Source organism: Bombyx mandarina, chromosome 16, assembly GCF_030267445.1.
Source record: "Bombyx mandarina strain Sakado chromosome 16, ASM3026744v2".
In the NCBI taxonomy this organism is placed as follows: Eukaryota; Metazoa; Arthropoda; class Insecta; order Lepidoptera; family Bombycidae; genus Bombyx; species Bombyx mandarina.
The window spans coordinates 10,946,588-10,967,756 of record NC_143222.1 but is presented as its reverse complement, the minus strand read 5'-3'; the positions used below and the strand labels follow the sequence as shown (position 1 = coordinate 10,967,756).

Sequence of the window (21,169 nt, the reverse complement as noted above, 5' to 3'; positions counted from 1 at the left end):
TGACGAAGAAGCGAAGAACATCGTCCAACAAACCATTGACGCCTTCGGGAAGCTAGATGTGCTCATTAACAACGCTGCAATGAACAAATCCGGGTCCCTGCTCGCTGGCAACCTCCTTGAATCGTACGATGTAGTCACAGCGACTAATCTGAGAGCGGTCATTTTGATAACGAGCCTCGCGGCTCCGCACCTCGTCGAGACGAAGGGAAACATCATAAACGTATCCAGTATCAGTGGAACTATGGTACCGCTACCAGGATTACTCGCATATGGCATGGGGAAAGCTAGTTTGAATCATTTTACGCGTGGTATTGCCTTGGAATTAGCTCCTCATGGTGTCAGAGCAAACATCATAAGTCCAGGTCCTGTTTTAACCGATATCCTTGAGAATTTTGATACCCAGTTTACCTGGGACAGTTTTAAGGCCGCCACAGCTTTAAATAGATTAGGAGAACCGTCAGAAATAGCTGAGTTGATGTTGTTCCTGGCAAGTGACAAAGCTAGAAGCATAACCGGCTCGAACTACGTCTCCGACAATGGAATGCTGCTGCTCAGATGAAGACCGCATCTAATGCATTTTCAATTGTTTGAGTTTTTCGATTGAATAAATTATCCTAACGAAATTTGAACTACGTATAATTAAAGTGGTTTCTATTACTTAAGACACATAAGACACCATTACAGCGTAGTTTAGTAATGTGTATCACATTCGCATCATTTTTTTTGCCTGCATCGTCAAACGTGCGTGTCTACGTAGCCAAAACCGGACCATTGGGAATATCCGTGGCCTAATGACTATGATACTCGTTGCGATTCACGAGGAGTAAGTTTTATCGCTAAGAGCTATCTACCTACTGAGTTTCTCACTGGATCTTCTCAGTGGGTCGCGATTCCGATCCGTTAGTAGATTCAGCAAAGCACTGCTCTCGCTAGGGCTAGTGTCAGCAATTCTCTCAAGTTGAGACCGTGAGCTCACATAACATTCTGCGCGAAACTGGAATAGCCCTTTAGGTTACCAGCGAATAACTATGAAAAAAACCAAGTAGATGGTGATCCCGTCTACAGAATTCGATGCGTTTTTTTATAAAGACAAATTAAAGCTACATCACTGACTGTGACAGTCTTAGAAGCATTTAAAATACTTTAAAACTATCTTCGAAATACTTATAAAGTCAATAACGATACGAATTTACGAATGATAAGATTGGAAACTATAAAAATACTTTCAGATTAGCATCGAGCAATAAGCCTTCCGACAACGGTAAGTAGACAACGGTAGGCTTATTGCTCGATGTTGGGACACCCTGTATTGTCGTACAAACGAGTTTACAGGGTGTCCCAGAATGAATGGATAATCCTGAAACACCTCATATGCGGCATAATGCTCAACGTTGAATGTTTCAACTACAGCAACGCTTCGCACAATCGAGCACTCAAAAGTATTGTTCTCGCGTGATACTCGCAATCGATACCGACTCAGTGACAGAAAATTGACAAGTGTTTTTTCTTTAAGTTGGCATTGATCGAAATTTTGTTTAGGTATATTATCGTTGAGCATTATGCCGCATAATGCGCTCTTGTGCTGTAATTGGAAAACAGGGTACGTCTGCTCTCATGCACCTAAAATTCTCCGTCATTGTTGTGTTCGGGTAATTTGCAATATTGTGTTTAGTGTAAAAGTAAAATAAACAAAAGGCAATAAAATTTAATAGTGAAGTATCAAACAAAGATGAGTTCATCAGACAGTTCTTATTTAATTAGTAGAAGTTTATTTAAAAATAAAAAAAACAGTTAAATTGTTTTTTTTGTGAGTACGGGAGGCTCCGCCCCCCCTACCCCCGGCCAGGACTTAGCCCTTGGACCCCAAGGGGGCTTCGCCCCTGGACCCCGGCTCGGTACTCCACGAAATTTCGGCTTGGTAGGAGAAAAAATAGTATGTGCACCAAGGGAGAAAAGTTGGAAATTTGGAAAATGGAAAATGCGGAAAATGGTGCACAATGTACTATTTCAATATCGTCTTTGATAAGTCTCGGGTTATAGTGGCGGATAATATTAGGGGTTAAAATATGAAATTGCCGATTTGTACTGAAAAATTGAAATTCGTTTTTTTCTTCATTTAACATATTATTTATTTAATCAAAATATCTACCATTATTATACATTGCTGCCATCTAATAGGAAGGTCATTTATGCTTTTACGATAGAACTCTGTTGATCTAGATTCTACAAACTGGGTGAAAGCATTTTGTACTGCCTCCTGGGAAGAAAACTTTTTATCGCGTACAAATTTGTCCAAATCACGAAAAAAATGGTAGTCCGTCTTAGCAAGGTTTAACGGCCGTCTGGTGTAGTGGTAAGTGACATGGTCACTACACAAGGGGGTCGCGGGTTCGAATCCCGCCAAGGGAAGATATTTGTATGATAAATATAAATGTCTTTCCAGGGTTATGGGTGTATATTAAATATATGTATGTGTATAATAAAAATATTATATTTATTTCCGTTATCTGGTACTTGTAACACAAGTTCTTTACGAACTTAGCACGGGACTAGTTAACGTGGCGTGATTGTTAGTAAAAAAATTATATTTATATTAAACAAAAAAAATTAAACAAAAGGTCTGGCGAATACGGAGGGTGACGAATGGTTTCTAATTGCAGTTCCTGTAGAGTTAAAACGGTTTCTCGTGCTGTATGAGGTCTCGCGTTATCATGGAGCAATAATGGTGAAGATCGATTCATGAGTCAGGGCTGTTTCACTGCAAGTTTTGCTATCATTGTCCGGAGTTCAGTACAGTAGACATCTACCGTTATTGTTTGATAAGATCGGAGAAAGCTATAGTGAATAACACCATGCTGAGACCATCAAACAGTTACCATTACCTTTTTATTGGTATGCGTTGCTTTAGGACACTTGCGACGTTTGACCTGGGGTCAACCATTTTTATTCATTTATTTATGTACACACAAAAAAGAAGACATAGTACAGAGTAATAGGAAAATTATGTACAAAGGCACTGCTTATTTCTTTAGGAAATCTCTTCCAGCAGACCTGCGAGAGGATTATGAGAATAACAATTAAAAGTGATGAGTATGTGTAGAACAGCTAAAATAACAAATACAACATGAGAATTATAGTAATGCACATACACATAGCAAATATTGTTAAACTTGAATACAAAATATTATAAGTAACACAGTATATAAGAAGAGTAGGTATAGAACAATGATCATTCGGTTGATGAGAGATAGAATTGTTTGACCTTGTATTTAAAAACAGAAACAGACTTGCAAACTCGGATGTCAGCCGGCAACGAATTCCACAGTCTGACCGCGTGCACAGTAAAGGAGTAAAGGAACCATTGCATTTTTCGCTTACGGTTATCGTAAAGAATCCACTTTTCATCACAAGTTACAATTCGATCCAATATTCCTTCATTTCTGTATCGATTCAACAAGTTTCAACACGCGTTTCTTTCTGCAGATCAGTGAAATCACGAGGCACCAGTTTTTCATATTTTTTTATTTTATTGATTTGACGTAAATGAGTCCATAATCTTAGTAAGGTAACGTCAAGCCATGCCATTAATTCCTGGGTAGTTTGGCTCGGATTGGATGCCACTAAGATATGCCGTTAATTCCTTGGTAATTTGACTCGGATCAGATGTGACCATCTCTTTCAATTCATTGTTATCCACATGGTCTTCCACGTGGTTCGGTCTTCAAATCATAATTTCCATCACGAAAGCGCTTAAGCCAAAATCGCGCTGTGCGTTTATTAGCAGTCCCCTCTCCAAACGCGACATTGATATTGCGAGCTGTTTCTGCAGCGTTAGTTCCGCGTCGGAACTCGTATTCAAAAATCACTCGAATTTTCGAAGTATCCATCTTTCTTGTCTAAGCTGAATAAAAAAAAAATATGAAAGTCGATAGTCGAATCTTGCACACTTTTTAAAAGAAGAACCTCATAGGTACCATTTGAAAAAAGTTTAATTCAAAAATCCCAAACCATTAAGGTTCTTTAAGTAAATTCGAACTACATAATACAATAAAATCTCAAGGTGGGTGGCGCATTTACGTCGTAGATGTCTTTGGGCTCCAGTAACCACTTAACACCTGGTGGGCTGTGAGCTCGTCCACCCATCTAGCAATAATAAAAAAAATAAAAACAAAACAACAAAAAAATGGCAATTTTATATTTTAACCCCTATTGTTATTATCAGTGGTCGGAGTAGGTAGATTGATTTTCTATACTTGCATTAAGATATTATAATATGGACATTCCATTTTATACATAATGATTATTTTTTAAATTGAAAAAATAATTTTTTATCCTCATCGGATACAATTTCTATATTTATGAGATAAAGTAACAAAAAGCCCTGTCTAAGTTTTGTCTCATACTGACAAGCGTCATTTCTAATTCAACAGAAAGGGACAAAATACGGTGCAACTATTTCAAGGCGTTTTTGTATAAAATAAAATACTGGTTTCTTTCACCTTTAGCTAGCGCTGATAGCGTAGATTAATATTATTAATAAGTTTTTCACCTTAAACACAGATTCATGCTAATTTAAAAATTCCGGAACAAATATCACAATAAATATGAAGTTCCGGTATTTTGGGGGCATATCCATATTATCCTCTACGTTTGACGTCAACGACCTTAAGTCAATCTACCTACTCCGACCTCTAGTAATTATCTACGTGTTGTTTGTGAAATTAGCTCCCGACTCCAATATGACAGCAGATTTATGAGTTTCCTTGTTTTTAATTAACCCGATGTGTTCCAGTATTAGAACTATGATGGTACGTTTAGATTGGCCGAATAATATACTCGCCACAGCTGTTGACAACTTTTTGATACAGGGTGCTTGCTCTAGATCAGCGGGGCTGCCCAGAAAACGGCCCGGACGCAGCTTTTAACCAGAAAATAAGTCTGGATATTAATTGAACAAAACAAAAAATCTATTGGAAACACAATATTTATTACCACGCACATGTCATGTCGTTTAGGTATGTTAGTGATTATTTATGAATGGTTTTCACTAAATGTCTCATTTGTTTGTTTGTGATAGATAGCGAAGGGGTTAACGTTTGGCCTCCCAATAAATACCTTTCAGTTTACGCAGGGGCTTTGGACGAAGTAGACGTTATGAGTTTCATAAATAAAGTGGTTCTCGTCACCGGCGGCAGCTCAGGTATCGGTGCCTCTGCCGCCGTACACTTCGCTAAGGTAGGTGCGGACGTGGCCATAGTAGGTCGAAACGTTACGAAACTGGACAACGTGGCCCGGGAATGTGCGCAAGTCGGCAAAAAACCGCTCGTCATAAGAACTGACATTTCAAAAGACGACGACGCGAAGACCATCGTCCAGCAAACCGTTGACGCCTTCGGGAAGCTAGACGTGCTCATTAACAACGCTGCAATGAACAAAGCCGGGTCCCTGCTCGCTGGCAACCTCCTTGAATCGTACGACGTAGTCACAGCGGCTAATTTGAGAGCGGTAATTTTGATAACGAGCCTCGCAGCTCCGCACCTCATCAAGACAAAGGGAAACATCATAAACGTATCCAGTATCGGTGGAATCATGGTACCGTTGCCAGGATTACTGGCATATGGCATGGGGAAAGCTAGTTTGAATCATTTTACACGTGGCATTGCCTTGGAGTTAGCTCCTCATGGTGTCAGAGCCAACATCATCAGTCCAGGTCCTGTTTTAACTGATATCCTTGAGAATTCTGATACTCCAATTACCTGGGAAATTTTTAAGGCTGCCACGGCATTAAAGAGACTAGGAGAACCATCGGAAATAGCTGAGTTGATGTTGTTCCTGGCGAGTGACAAAGCTAGAAGCATAACCGGCTCGAACTACGTCTCCGACAATGGAATGTTGCTGCTCAGATGAAGACCGCACTAATGATTTTTCCAGAATTATTTTTCGATTGAATAAATTATCTTAACGAAATTTGTACTCTAATTAAAGTATTTTTTATTACTTATGACGCCTTTGCAGCAAACTTTAGTGATGTTCTTACTGGTGGTAGGACCTCTTGTGAGTCCGCACGGGTAGGTACCACCACCCTGCCTATTCCTACCGTGAAGCAGTAATGCGCTTCGGTTTGAAGGATGGGACAGTCGCTGTACTGTAAAAACTGAGACATTAGATCTCATATCTCTAGGTGTGTGGCAGCATTTACATTGCGATATAAGATGCGAAGTAAGTAGACGTCTATGGGCTCCATTAACCGCTTAACACCAGGTCAACTGTGAGCACGTCCACTCAACTAAGCAATAAAGAAAATTAAATAAAACATTATCCGTCCGCGTGTAGCCGGAATAGCTCCTTAAGTTATAAGCTAATAGGTGAAGGAAAGATACAAAAAAAAAAAAAACGTTTGCAATATGTAGTTGAAAAAATGCAATTCGTTATCAGTCCAATAGATCACAGGTCAGACAGAGTAATTCAACAATTTAAATATAAATACAATTTCACTATAATTATTATAATCTATCTATCTTCTATAATATTAAAATGAGTTGCTGTTCGTTAGTCTCGCTAAAACTCGAGAACGGCTGGACCGATTTGGCTAATTCTGATCTTGAATTATTTGTGGAAGTCCAGAGAAAGTTTAAAAGGTAGATAAATATGAAAATGCTCGGAATTAAATAAAAATAACAATTTTGTTTTTCCTTTGATGTGTACCCCGTCGGACGGATAACTTTTGTTTATTTTATATTTTGATTATATTTTATAAGATTTTGTTTATTTTATACAAAAGTTTAGGTCTTTTATTTATCGATTGAGGCACTACGAAGTATGCCGGGTCAGCTTGTTTCATTATAATTATCGTGTACAAGACCTCGTCGCAAGGAATTTAAAAAAAATTATTGTTTAAATTGTTGATTAGACTCACGGCCTTATGTTTATTGATTACCGAAGCCCTATTATTGTAAAGCGTTACTCGGTGCTCGATGCTTAAAGCCATTCCATGCATCGGCGATCGGAGTCCGCAAGGGTAGGTGCCACCACCCCGCCTATTTCTGCCGTGAAGCAGTATGTAATGCGTTTCGGTTTGAAGTGTGGGGCAGCCGTTGTAACTATACTGAGATCTTAGAACTTATATCTCAAGGTAGGTGGCGCATTTACGTTGTAGATGTCTATGGGCTCCAGTAATCACTTAACACCAGGTGGGCTGTGAGCTCGTCTACCGATCTAAGCAATAAAAAAAAAAAAAGAATTCGTCGTGCAACTTAACCCATAGAATTTGTCATCGGATCTTTTCAGTGGGTCGACGTTCTGATGCGGTGGTAGATTTTTTTTCAGCAGATCTCTATCTGTAATTAGTTAGTGTATTAGCCAGTTAGTCTGGAAGTTTTAGTTAAAGGAAAATATATTTTATTTGTTTGCTTGTTTACCCCGCTTTAGCTTAACACGACCTCGAATGAACAGTGAAATCCACAATAGGACCCATAGCAAGTTCGTTTGGGTCCAAAAACTGGTATTGGGACGTCTTGTGAGTTCGCACGGGTAGGCACCACCACCCTGGCTATTTCAGCCGTGAGGCAGTAATGCGGTTCGATTTGAAGACTGGGGCAGCCGTTGTACTGCAAAAAGCCATCTTTCAACCCAGTCCACAGACACACTCCACTGAGTTTCTCGTCGGATGTTCTCAGTGGGTCGCGTTTCTGATCCGGTGGTAGATTCTGCGAAGCACTGCTCTTGCTAAGGTCAGTGTTAGCAACACCTCCGTTTTGAGCCCCGTGAGCCCACCTATTAGCTCGGCGAATATAGAATAACCCCTCGAAGTTACTAGAATAGGTAGGAAAACAAAAAAGATGCGACCGGGTATGCGATTGACATTGTACATCTTGGGTTGGGCTTCTTCCACCTATGTTCAGCAATGTTCTCATGACAGTTATTGCGGTTTGGTACAGGTAGGTACTTCTATACCGTTTTTATAGGACAGCAATCTAAATCATTTACCGTTTTAAATGACCTCCAATTACAAATTTAATTTAAACATCATTACCACGCACATATCATGCCGTTTATATGTTAATGCACGTCTGCCTACAAAAGCAATAAGAAAAGAAATAGGTTACCAACGATTATGTAGGGAAAAGATGGTAAGTTTGAAATGCTTCGGGAAAGAGTGCCTACTGATTTTCTCGCCGGATCTTCTCAGTGGGTAGCGTTTCCGATCCGGTGGTAGATTCTGCGAAACATGGCTCTTGCTAGGGCCAGTTTTAGCAACTCCTCCGGCTTGAGCTCCGAGACCTTACCTACACGCCAGGGCAACGCTGATATAGCCTCTCAAGGCTATAAGCATAGGTAGGAAAAAAAAGGTGATGGTTTCGTGGGTCCTTTAACCTCCCGACACAGAGGTCTCGCAAGAGACTCGAATACCTGCCTTAATGAGACAGCTGTACTATCGGACCATATAGCATAAAGGCACCGTTATAAGTCTTCAAGGCAAAAACATTTGACAATTTTCTTTTGTTTAATGTTACTATACGGTTTGTCCACACAACCCTCTGTTGTGATAATGATAACAACTCCAATATTGAGTAATTGTTTATTGATATGCTTACACTGATTGGTGACTGTTTATGTGATAAAAATAAAATTATGCCAGTACGTGACGCCTTGCTGATGGCAGTACACGAACTGAGTGGAAAATGAATGACTTTGATATAAAATGCATCGGTATGCAATATGATGTGCGTGCTGGCCCGTATAGTTATACTATGAAATTAGGTTTCTTTTTGCGATCAGTTAATGGTGAATTGGACAGCCCTAGCTTAAGCGATGAATCCTAATAGTATATTTTATGTAAGCACCTGTCATTTTTGTATCTTTGACATTGGCAAAATCAGTGCCTAAGGCATTGGAGCCCAGTCCGGCGTCCCGCAGGGGAGGGTGATGGGTGAGATGTGCTCCGCAATAAACACTTCACTTTCCCCCTTTTACCTTTTCATGAGTTCTGTCTCATGCGAGGTTTGGATGGTGGTTGTTGAGCGACAGAAGGTTTTAGTCGGTTCAACTCCGACATGCCCCGCCCTCCATCCCCAGTGGAGGGCAGAAGTCCGGTGATTTCCTCCTAACAAAAAAAAAAGGCATTGGAGCCATTAAAAACAACCTTAATAGTCTTTGGCTTAGTTTCAGGCTATTTTTATTCCGGAATTGGACACACTATCGATCATGCTGATTGCAATCTAAGTACACTGTAATTAATAATGTAATGACATGAAGTTCGAAGATATGATGCTTTGTTATCGGTAAAATACTAATATTTCTTGAATAAATTTTGATAAACCATGAAATTAGGTTATTGAAATTTGAATCGTATTTCGTAAATGTTACGTATATTTTTTAATGTTTCCACAGTTGGAGATATAGCCTAAGATTTTTGTTTCAATAGATATTCATTATCGAGTATCAGTTTATCACATACATTTACATTTAAAACTTTAGTGAGAACACATGGAGGTTAGTTTTTTATTTTATTTTATTTTAACCTTTCTCCTTAACCACCGTCACCTTATCCACGTCATTATGGACCCTCCCGATCCATTAAAGGTAGGTACCTCAGGCACCGGTCACCGTCCTCGCCGAACCCGTCGTTTGCGATGAAGGGCTCGACGAGTAAATTAACCCACAGACACATCCCACTGAATTTCTTGCCGGATCAATCATCAATGGGTTGCGTTTCCGATCCGGAGGTAGATTCTGCGAAGCACTGCTCTTGCTAGGGGCCAGTGCTAGCAACACTCCCGGTTTGAGCCCTGTGAGCTCACCTACACGTCAAGGAGAAGCTGAAATAGCCTCTCGAGGCTATCAGCATAGGTAGGAGAGAAAAAAAATACCATTACTACTTGAACTTTAAGCCTTTCTTAGAAATAGTAACTGCTATCTCTCTTCCTTGCGTCAATAAGCTTCAATGCTGAGAGCCTTTGAGGGAACTTTCTCCTGGATCTAAGTGGTGGACTGAGGTGGTAAGACTGAGATAGAGGATATCTGGTCCGATCTATATCTGGTCTAGGTATATCCGATATCTGGTCAGCCCTTGGACTTTTCCCTCGAAGCAGTTGCTCTTGAGTTGTTAGGTCTCCTTCGGAGGCGCTCGGGCAGCTTTTAGCAAATCCCGCCCCTCCTGGCTGAGCCTTTGCTTGCCCATCTGTCCTGATGAAACAGGAAAAGCCTCCGGGCCACCAGTAATCCTTCAATCATAAAAAAAGGACTTCTACCTCTGGACCTTCTTCTGCATACCTTGCGTATTACCAGCAGGTTTCCTATATTGTCTTTGGACAACTCGAAACTACGCGCTGAGTGGTATCGAAATCCTAAGCTCGGTAAGAATAGATTCGTTGCTGCTTACTGGTGGTAGAACCACTCGTGAGTCCGCACGGGTAGGTATCACCACCCTGCCTATTTCTGCCGTGAAGCAGTAATGCGTTTCGGTTTGAAGGGTGGGGCAGCCGTTGAGAACTTATATCTCAAGGTGGGTGGCGTATTTACGTTGTAGATGTCTATGGGCTCCAGTAACCACTCAACACCAGGTGGGCTGTGAGCTCGTCCACCCATCTAAGTAATAAATAAAAAAAATCTTCGTTCTGTCCAATCAATTCCGAGTATTTTCCTCCAGCACCACATCTCAAACGCATCGATGAGTTGGCGGTCGGCTTTCTTGGCTTTGTACTAACTGATATGATAACCAGTAAAATGGGCGCGAAATTATTAGATGCGTCAAAGAAGCAGCGATTTTAATCCATTCTAAACAGTTATTACGAGGTCAGCTTCTCTTTCTGATTATCCTTGTAAGGATAACGGATCAAACTGCTTAAAATATTGAATTGTCATCAGTCCTTAATAAGTATGCCAAATTTAGAGTTAATCCGACGTTTTAAAAGTGGTCAAAATCATGTTCAAAGATTCCCTTACATACTAACATACGTATGAAGCTAATAAAAGCGTATTCATAAAATACTTGGTAGAATTTATTAATAAAAAAAAAACCTTTTGTTTTTTACATAATACCTTGCATTGAAATTTAAAACCAACAAACTGTTTACAATAATATCTAATCCGAAAGTTGCATGAGCTCTTCAAGGCTGGCACAGCACAGATAATAAATGATATCTTATCTGTATAATTTTACAGACTAAAATGCCGGCGCGAAAGCGAATTAGTCTGGAGGAAGAGTATAGTAAGCCGACTGGTATCACTGCAGATGATATTGCCAAGCTACGCCAATGGTTGGACACTCAACCGCATCTGCCAAAGAACCTTACCGGTATGTTGAAATTGCTTCAATTTATACTTGGAAACTTTAATTAAAAGTGTTAGTGAACATTTCAATTCTCTACGTTGGCTTTTTTCTCTACCTAAGCTGATGACGCCTTGAGAGGCTATTTCAGCGTAACCTTAGCTAGTAGGTGAGCTCACGGGGCTTAAACCGGGAGTGTTGCTAACACTAGCCCTAGCAAGAACAGTAAATATTTATAAATATTTACTAACAATCACGCCACGTTAACTGGTCCCGTGATAAGTTCGTAAAGAACTTGTGTTACAGGAACTTCGCAGAAACTACCACAGGATCGGAAACGCGACCCACTGAGAAGATCCGGCGAGAAATTCAGTGGGCTGTGTCTGTGGGATCCTTTGGCTAAGAACTGACGATTACAACGCGGATGGGTCGCAAAAATTTTCATTGCGTTATTTTACAATTGTTCTTATTTATAATGCCAAGATGTTGTGCCAACTATTGCGTATTTCTTTGTATTCATAATTCAGCTGACATTAAATAAATTAATACATAAACGAAGAAACAAATAAATATTTAAAAATAAGCAAATAAATAAATAATTAACGGTTCATAAGATCTATCTGAGTGCGGGAGTCCGAGGGAGATAGCGAAATTATATTTCACTCTTTCTTTTTCACATATCGAAGTGGAAACATAAGCTGTGTAAGGTAGTGTTACTGAAATTGAAGACGATTGGTCTACTCGAGAGACCTTCCCACATATTTCCACTATTCGTTCTGGTTCGAACGTTGATATAACCGGTGTACAATTGATTAGTAGACCTCATATTTCAAGTTGGCTGGCGGATACCGCGTTATGATCATCAGCCCTCCTCCTTGCGTCGTATTCCTCATTGCTGACGGTCGTGACCACCCTTTTGTATCACCTTCGCACGCACGATCTTTCTCCATCCATTTTTGTCTCTGGCGGTGTGGAGGGCGTTGTCAAAAGTGGAATCAAGAGCGGTGTGGATCTGATCGGACCAACGTATTGGGTTGCGCCCCCGAGGTCTTTTCCCATCTACCTTACCAGTCACAATGAGCCTCTCGAGATTGCTACCATCCTTCCGTGCGATGTGACCAAAGTATTCAAGGACTCTGCGAAGACACTCGGATGACAGCCGCGAGGAGATTTTGAGTTCTTGCAAGATTGATACGTTGGTCCGAAATACTGTCCACGGAATACGCAGCATCTTTCTCCAGCACCGCATCTTAAAGGCGTCAATGCGTCTACGGCCTGCAGATTTAGGTGACCACGTCTCAGCGCCATACGAAAAAATCGAGAAGACTAGAGTCCGTACCAGTTTGGTTTTAGTCTTTACGCATATGTTGCGATCTCTCCAGATTTTTCCGAGCTGAGTCATGGCACTCTTAACCATACGAATTCTCTGGCGCACTTCCTTCTCGCACGAGCCATTGTTACTGATGTTGGAACCCAGGTAGTTAAAATTGTCCACTATTTCTAGGTCTAATGCGCCAGTGAGTTCCAATTTTCCAGACCTATCCACCACCATGACTTTGGTTTTGGACTTGTTTATGGAAAGTCCCATCTCCTTGCTTATCCGCTCCATTCGGTCTAGAAGCGCAACCATTTCCGACTCATTCGCTGCAAGAAGAGTAGTAGTAGTAGAAGAGTAGTCATCGGCGTATCGGAGGTTGGTGATTTTCATGCCACCAACTGTAATGCGTCCCTAATCATCAGCACCAACCACTTAAAAAATTTTAGGGCTTGAACTCATCATTATTACTGGTGGTAGGACCTCTTGCGAGTCCGCACGGTTAGGTACCACCACCCCTTCTATTTCTGCCGTGAAGCAGTAATGCGTTTCGGTTTGAAGAGTGGGGCAGTCGTTGTAACTATACTGAGACCTTAGAACTTATATCCCAAGGTGGATGGCGCATTTACGTTTTAGATGTCTATGGGCTCTGGCGACCACTTAACACCAGGTGGGCATGTGACCCCTCCACCACCCTAAGCAATAAAAATAAATCTGTCCATCTAGAGCAGTACAAATAAATAGAGCTTAATCTTAAAAGAATACGTTTAAACTCCGATAATCCGGCCAGGCTGTTAGGGCAACATAATAAATTGATTGAATTATCATCTTCTTCTTTTTCTCCACCTTATCCCACTAGGTGGGGTCGGCACAGCTAATTTATCTCTTCCATTATCTTCTATCAGCCGTCATCTCAACACTCACTCCTCTCTCTCTCTCTCATATCGTCATTCACACACTCCATCCATGTCTTCTTTGGTCGACCTCTTCCCCCTCTACCTTGCACTACCATTTCTATACATCTCCTAGTCATATGCATCTTCTCTTGTCATCTTGTCATCGTTTCTTGATAAATGTGCAAATTTTCAAGTTAATAGGACATGTCTAAGCTTGTAAATATAATTCTTAAAGATTCCTGTACATAGATAGTACGTACTTATGTATGCGTCAACTTAATAAAATCGTCTTAAAAAATGTAGAATATAATATGATTTATTGCACAATTTAATAGCAAATTTATGATTTTTTTTTCATATATCACACATAAGGTACTATAAAGTCACTTATGCAATTTTTCTTAACACTGAACTGAGTATGAGAAAATACATTTTTTATTATTGAGACGAGAAAGATTTTTTTTTATTTTTTTTTATTGCTTAGACGTGTGGACGAGCTCACAGCCCACCTGTTGTTAAGTGGTTACTGGAGTCCATAGACATCTACTACGTAAATGCGCCACACACCTTGAGATATAAGTTCTAAGGTCTCAGTATAGTCACAACGGCTACCCCACCCTTCAAACCGAAACGCATTACTGCTTCACGGGAGAAATAAGCGGGGCAGTGGTACCTACCTGTGCGGACTCACAAGAGGTCCTACCACCAGTAATTACGCAAATTATACTTTTGCGGGTTTGATTTTTATTACACGATGTTATTCCTTCACCGTGGAAGTCAATCGTGAACATTTGTTAAGTACGTATTTCATTAGAAAAATTGGTACCCGCCAGCGGTATTCGCTTTTACTGATGAAGCTTAAAGTTGCAGTTTAAATATCATCATTTTATTTCTACAGCCTAGAACTATATAAGAATTATATAATAAGATGTTGAATTTTCCAAAGTCTCTCCTGAAAAGTTACATAATTTGCATAAGTAACGTTATTGAACCGTATGTGCGATATCAATAAATAAAATACAAGGTGTGAGTCTTATCGCTAAGAACTATCTACCCAGTGAATTTTTCCCCCTTCTCAGTAGGTCGTGATTTTGATCCGGTGGTAGATTCAGCGAAGCACTGCCCGTGAGCTCACTTGTCGTTCTGCTCATAGCTGGAATAACCCACAGGCTACCGGCGATTAGGTAGAAAATAAAACCAAGAAAGAGCAATCTCTTCCAGACCACCATCAGGTGAACAAGAACCATCAGCGGAAACTGTTTAATGATTGAAAAAAAAAACACATTTACTATTTGCAATAGAAAACAGACGCTGATAAATTAACGGAAGGGCTTTGATTGTGGCTTTTCTATCTCAGAAAAACTGAAAACCTCATTCGAAGAAGAATACACAGTTATACTACCGAAATATCGAAGAGAATGAATAAAATTTTACTAACTTTAATAAATAAAAAGGTGCGCTCTATAATTTAAAGAAAAAGGTACTCTACTGTTTACTTTTATTGTTTCTTCATATTCCAGATCTAGATCTGATCCTGATCTACCACAAATGTGACCGCAGCATCCAAGTCTCCAAACAGGAGATCGATAATCAGTATACCCTAAGGACGTTGTTTACATCCTTCTTCAAGGACCGAAGCTTAAATAAGGATATTGAAAATTTCTTCCTGACCGCGTAAAGTATTGCCATATATTTTATTTTTTCCATACTGATACAATGAGGAATTCTGAACCTACAATAGTCAACGGACGTCTATTTTAATTACTGTAATCTGTATCTGATGATACAATGAAATCCCGTTGTTTTCTGTTACGACATTTTATTTTATATTAGACAATTATTTGTTAGAGTAGAGATGTTTAGTTTTGTATTTTTGATGAATTGAATGAAGTACATTTGTAAAGAAGCAAGAAGCTTGTATAAATTGAATGAAGTAGGTAGAATAAGAAGCGGGAATTGTTCCCTCGTAAAAATGTTAAGAGACAGATTATATTTAAATTACAGAGTAGTTCGCTTATTATAGATTATAGACGACACGCAGATACGGCAAAGGCGTTAACATAATCTAATTCCTTTCTTCGTTTACTGGAAAATCCATATTAAGACCGAATTCTCTAGTAAAAAATCGTATGGTATTTTAGAAGCTGAATTAATTTAATTCGATTGGATTTAATTGGAACTGAACTCCATTTGGAAAAGGATATTAGTTTGCATGAGCTGGGTGTATTCAAAATTAATTTTAACTGAGATAATTGAATTTCTCTACTGATAATTATAATTTCTAAATAAAACAGAAGCAATAAACAATTTCGATATATAACTGCCGTGAGTTTTCACGAGGGAAAACATGTATTAAAATAGTCACCAATATTGTCAAATACAAGTTTTTACCAATACGATTATTTTGAAGACAGCAAGCACTTAATTAGGCGAATATCACGTTGCTTATCAGGTATAGTCAAAGAAAAGATATAGAAATACATTCTAATAATAAATAGGATTATTGAACATTTATTATTATTGGATGTAAGGGGAAATACTTAAGTGACCTAATCTTATCAGCGCTTTCACAGAAAAGTTCTATATTCAAAAGTCAAACATAAGCTCTAAAGGACAAACCCGAAATCCATACAAACTTGGGCCTGGCGTTACAGTGCTAGAATTTGGGCATAAGTTACAATACCTAAGAAGGTTTCATGAGCCCAATTTTCAGGTCTCCCAGCAATGGCCAAATTGGTAAAATCAGACAATGTTTACATTTTAGGTTATGTTTATTGTTCGAGATATTTTAATAAAAACGATATTTTTGAGGCTGTTTTCTACTAAAGATGAGTAATTTTTTACGAAACCTGTTGCAGCAACAGGTTGCTTTGAAAATAAAAATGTAACCTGTTACGAGAAATCGCGCATTAGGTTGTTTACGAAAACGAACGAAAGCCAAAAATTAAAAACAACGTAATGCGAAACGCGCTGCGCACGATATGATTTTTTAAGGTATTTTATGATCTGGTAACTAAGACCTTTAGGTCAGTCTTATTTTAATTTTAATGAAAACTTTTTTATATGAAAAACTATATTTATATGATAACTTTTTTATATAAAATATAAATAATTACGTGCTCCCATATTATCTCATCACATTTCATTTCATTTTATTTCATGCCTTTTATATTTTTATTTTTTATTGCTTAGATGGGTGGACGAGCTCACAGCCCACCTGATGTTAAGTGGTTACTGGAGTCCATAGACATCTACGACGTAAATGCGCCACCCACCTTGAGATATAAGTTCTAAGGTCTCAGTATAGTTACAACGGCTGCCCCGCCCTTCAAACCGAAACGCATTACTGCTTTACAGCAGAAATAGGCGGGCGGGAGGCGCGGACTCACAAGAGATTCTACCACCAGTAAAATTATTAATGTAACTACACCATAGAAAAACTCAAAGTACCAAATCGACTTTTTCATGTTATATTTAAGATTGCCAGTTGAAAATATTTTGAATTGCCGCAGTTGCCGACATGATTTCGTGTCATAACTAAATGGCACAGTTATTTATTTCTTTTAATGATTTTTGTTAGTAGATTTTGGTGCTTTACGTTACGTTATTCAATGAGATTAAGTTTATAGTCTGGCCAGCGAATCATGGCACAACTAGATAGCGGCAATCCAAAATATCTTCAGTTGGCAACATTAAAGATAACATAACACGAATGCTATAAGGTCTTGTACCATTGGCCGTAAAGAAATTAAAAAAAAAATACTTAACACGATTTAATACATTTGTGTTTTTCTATGGCTTATTCACATTAATATAAAAATTCAAAACTATCCTTTCATGCTATATTAAATGTTGTCAGTTGTAGATATTTTGAATTGTCGCCATTGTAAGTAGTTGTGTCACGATTCGATGGCCATACTCTATTTACATTGATTAAAATACCTATAAAAACAGTCATTTATCCTAAAGCAAAAGAGTATTAATTATTTTTTACACTCGATTTCCACTAAATCGATCCTATTTTATGGATGCTCTAATTCTAATCCGCACGTTTGTGGAGCTAGTTACGTATATTGAAATAAGTGTTGCAGATGTTTACAAAGATTGTTTAAAACAAAAAATTGAATTCAACTTATTTTCTATACTTGGCCATTGCCAATGAAGCTAAGATTTCAACAGGTTAATTAAGCAAAATAGACGAATTTTTTGGTACATATCCCATTCGTGTAACGCTTAGGCCCAGAATGGGGTTTCTCCTTTCCATTCATCTTTTAAGACTATTGTTTCTTTCTTTAAGGCTCGTCACTATCCTACCGAATCGCTCCAAGGGGGGCGATGCGATCTTTTACGGTAGGATTTTGGACACAGATGTCAACAAGTTTGACTTCGCCACCGCTGTTAAGTACGACTATTTTGTATTACTAATATTACCCTGCTGATATTTTTCTGTTGATTGACTGTGATTTTTTTTTTGTTGAGGCTAGCAATCGGACGTTAATAACAATGTGAAGATTAGCTATTGGGAATGTTCACTAAATTCAATGGATGATTAAAATACTATCAGTGAGATTTTAATCGATTTAGATTCACTCAACATTCTAATATTCCTATTTCTGATGCGAAACTAAATTCCAATCACGACGCATTGTATGTATTAGCATTTATGTAGCTGATCTTATGTTTATTGTTAGAGCATTGTCTATTTTGGCCTCATATGACGTCACGCGAAATTTTATGTTCCTGACCTTTTTTTGAATATTTTAGGCGCAAATTTAAACCATTACAGATGAGAGAGTATATAGTCGGATTGTGCAACAAGATTTCTGAAAATTAATAAAACTTCACCCTTATACACCTCTGGAGTTTTTTCACTTTGCCTCTTAAGTAAAAAATACTCGGAGGTATTCTAGACTTATCCAATTTTATATATAAAGTCGAAGTCTCAATTAAACTATTACAACGGATTTTATGTCCTTCGGACCGGAAGGTTGTCCAATGACGTGTCCTGCGTTTACCACATTCACAAATTATGTAAACCTACCTCTCAACTCATATGCCTTTAATCAACCAGGGGTGTCTTTATGATGCTGGACCTATGGCAGTACGAGGAGGGAACATGGCCAGGACTGATCTTCATCTTCGATTTACAAGGAATAAAAATGGGCTTACTGTCCAAATTGGATATACAGAATATACAAAAGTTCGTAGCTTATTTCCCTGTAAGTACATTTCAATAGGTAATGCCCCCCCACACGAGCATTGTGTTATGTTTTAAAGAAAATCATTCACGAATTTCAGGATTCATTATTAGCGAAATTCAATGGTCTGCACTTCATAAATACGCCCACGTTCATGGACCGCGTGAACACACTCACAAAAGCGTTCTACAAGAATGAGAATATTCAGAAATTCATCGTCCATCAAAACGGTAGCAACACATTAGAGCAGATCATTGATATTGATATCTTACCTAAGGAAGCTGGTGGCAAGTTTAAGAGCTTAGAGGAGTGTCAACGTAAGTACTCGTGCGAAAGAGCAATATTAACAGTCTATAAAGAAAGGGCTTAGATTAGGGTTAAAAACGTAATGTGGTAAACGTGGCCGTAAATGCGCCACCCCCCTGAGATATAAGTTCTAAGATCTCAGTATAGTTACAACGGCTGCCCCACCCTTCAAACCGAAACGCATTACTGCTTCACGGCAGAAATAGGCAGGGCGGTGGTACCTACCCGTGCGGACTCACAAGAGGTCCTAACACCAGTAATTACGCAAATTATAATTTTGCGGGTTTGATTTTTATTAGACGATGTTATTCCTTCACCGTGAAAGTCAATCGTAAACATTTGTTAAGTACGTATTTCATTAGAAAAATTGGTAACCCGCCTGCGGGATTCCAACACCGTTGCATCGCTAGACACTAATGCACCAGACGTCTTATCCTTTCGGCCACGACGACTTCAAAACTTTGGATTATCTGTAGTCCTAATCTGAACTGTGAGTTCAGGAATATTTTGCATCTCTGGATATACTCAGAGATTTCGGTTCTCTCTTCGTTTCGTATGTTATGTTCAATTAAAAAGCTCCGAAGAATTTTATGACATCACTCATATTTTTTTAAAAGTTAATTTTACCCTAACTTGACGATTGCATCAGGGACGGGTTTTATTTGCATTGATTTGTATTGCTGCAGTACGACCACTGTTTGTGTACCTTGAACAAAGAAATTCAACATCAAATCTATTTACAGAAGATACATTAGAAAAAATACGAGCAAACGAAGATTATTTCGTCGAGGAAAACAAGAAGAGGATCGTTGAAGCACTAAGACCTGGAAAACCGAAGACCATAGCTGATTTCTTTGATAGTGTCGAGGGCTCCTTCAAGAAACTGGAAATTGATTAGCATTAGATGCAAGCGGGGTGTGAGGGAATCCCTCTCGGTAGATTGGGGATTGGCTGTGCTCTGTGCATTACCAGCATTCCTTTGAGATCCAGCATCACTAGCTACTTATTTGAAGTTGTGATGAAATGAAAAATAAAGCGAAAATGTGAATTAACTACTAACGCAAATGGGACATTAGATTCCCTTGATAGATTAAGCAAAGTGACCCGCAATCTGAAGTGAACGCATTGAGCGGACGCTCCCCGCGTTCACACGAGGCCGTTGACCCCACGCTGTAACGAATTTTTGGATGCTCTAAAAAAAATGCAAAAAGCGTTTTTAAATATTTTCATATCAGCATCAGAAGGACAATCTAATTTTGTTGACGAGACTTCGTCGACATAATTATGTCTACTACAGATGTAGAAAAAACGAAGATCTTTCAATCAAAATAGTGAATATTATTATTAACATCTCGGTATATTTAAGTCGATATATTGACATATGTAAAGAATTACAATAAAACTCATATTTAGCTAAAACTGAGTGACAATGTTTTGCACCTGTCCATATACTCGTAGTACATACGAGTGTATTTCCGTGTAAAATATAGTCCTTTTATATATTTCCCTACCTATTCTAGGGCATATTCTAGTTGCGAGCGGCCAGGCAAGTTAATGCAAAAGATGTGTGTGAAATATGGCAAAATTACTGACCAAAAGTACTGCCTACTTATTAGATGAGGAATAAATCAAATCTGATTTTCTTTCAAATATCAATCTATATGCATAAAAGTATATTTTGATTGATTGGTCTGCAGATGTTGGGAGCAGACCGCGGACCCAAGTATATTTTTAGGAAACTACCGCACCAAACGACTCCACCTTGCACTTTCTCACCTGACGTCCAATCTCCTTCCGGGGTCAGACTCCGATCAGAGTGGGGGGGTCCCGCGGTCAACACTACGACCAGACACGCGGTGCTACTCCTGGGACGCCCAACCGACGGATCCTCGAAGCGATCGTCGACGACCAACGACGCCGGTATCTACGGTACAGCGACCCCTGACGGAAAATCCCGCTGGGTCAGAACCAGCCTGCCGGGGCGGAACGCGATACACTGCCGACCTCGCTGCTCTTCCACAGTATATCAATGACGACAGCGACGACGGTAATGCGAATCACACCGCGGACCGCAGTCGCCGACGCGTCGTCCCGTCCTCCTGGTGCCAGCGCGCTAGAATGACGCGAGCGTGCAGCGCAGCTTCGATCGCTCAGGAAACTGCCTCCTCTCATAGCGTTCTGATGC

The 21,169-nt window shown here is 39.3% G+C and overlaps 1 protein-coding gene across 2 annotated transcripts; it reads left to right on the top strand.

Annotated features, from left to right (window-relative positions):
* The first annotated feature begins 9,445 nt into the window (after positions 1-9,445).
* LOC114240524 (clavesin-1) lies at positions 9,446-20,417 on the top strand. Of its 2 annotated transcripts, XM_028171096.2 has the most exons (7): positions 9,446-9,492; positions 11,164-11,296; positions 15,001-15,154; positions 17,778-17,882; positions 18,552-18,699; positions 18,779-18,995; positions 19,728-20,417. In XM_028171096.2, exons 1-7 carry the CDS (start codon positions 9,487-9,489, stop codon positions 19,880-19,882), a joined length of 918 nt encoding a protein of 305 aa, XP_028026897.2. In that variant the 5' UTR covers positions 9,446-9,486; the 3' UTR covers positions 19,883-20,417. The 2 variants fall into 2 exon arrangements, with proteins under 2 accessions (XP_028026897.2, XP_089589797.1); XM_089733671.1 differs by lacking the exon at positions 17,778-17,882.
* The last annotated feature ends 752 nt before the right edge of the window (positions 20,418-21,169 follow it).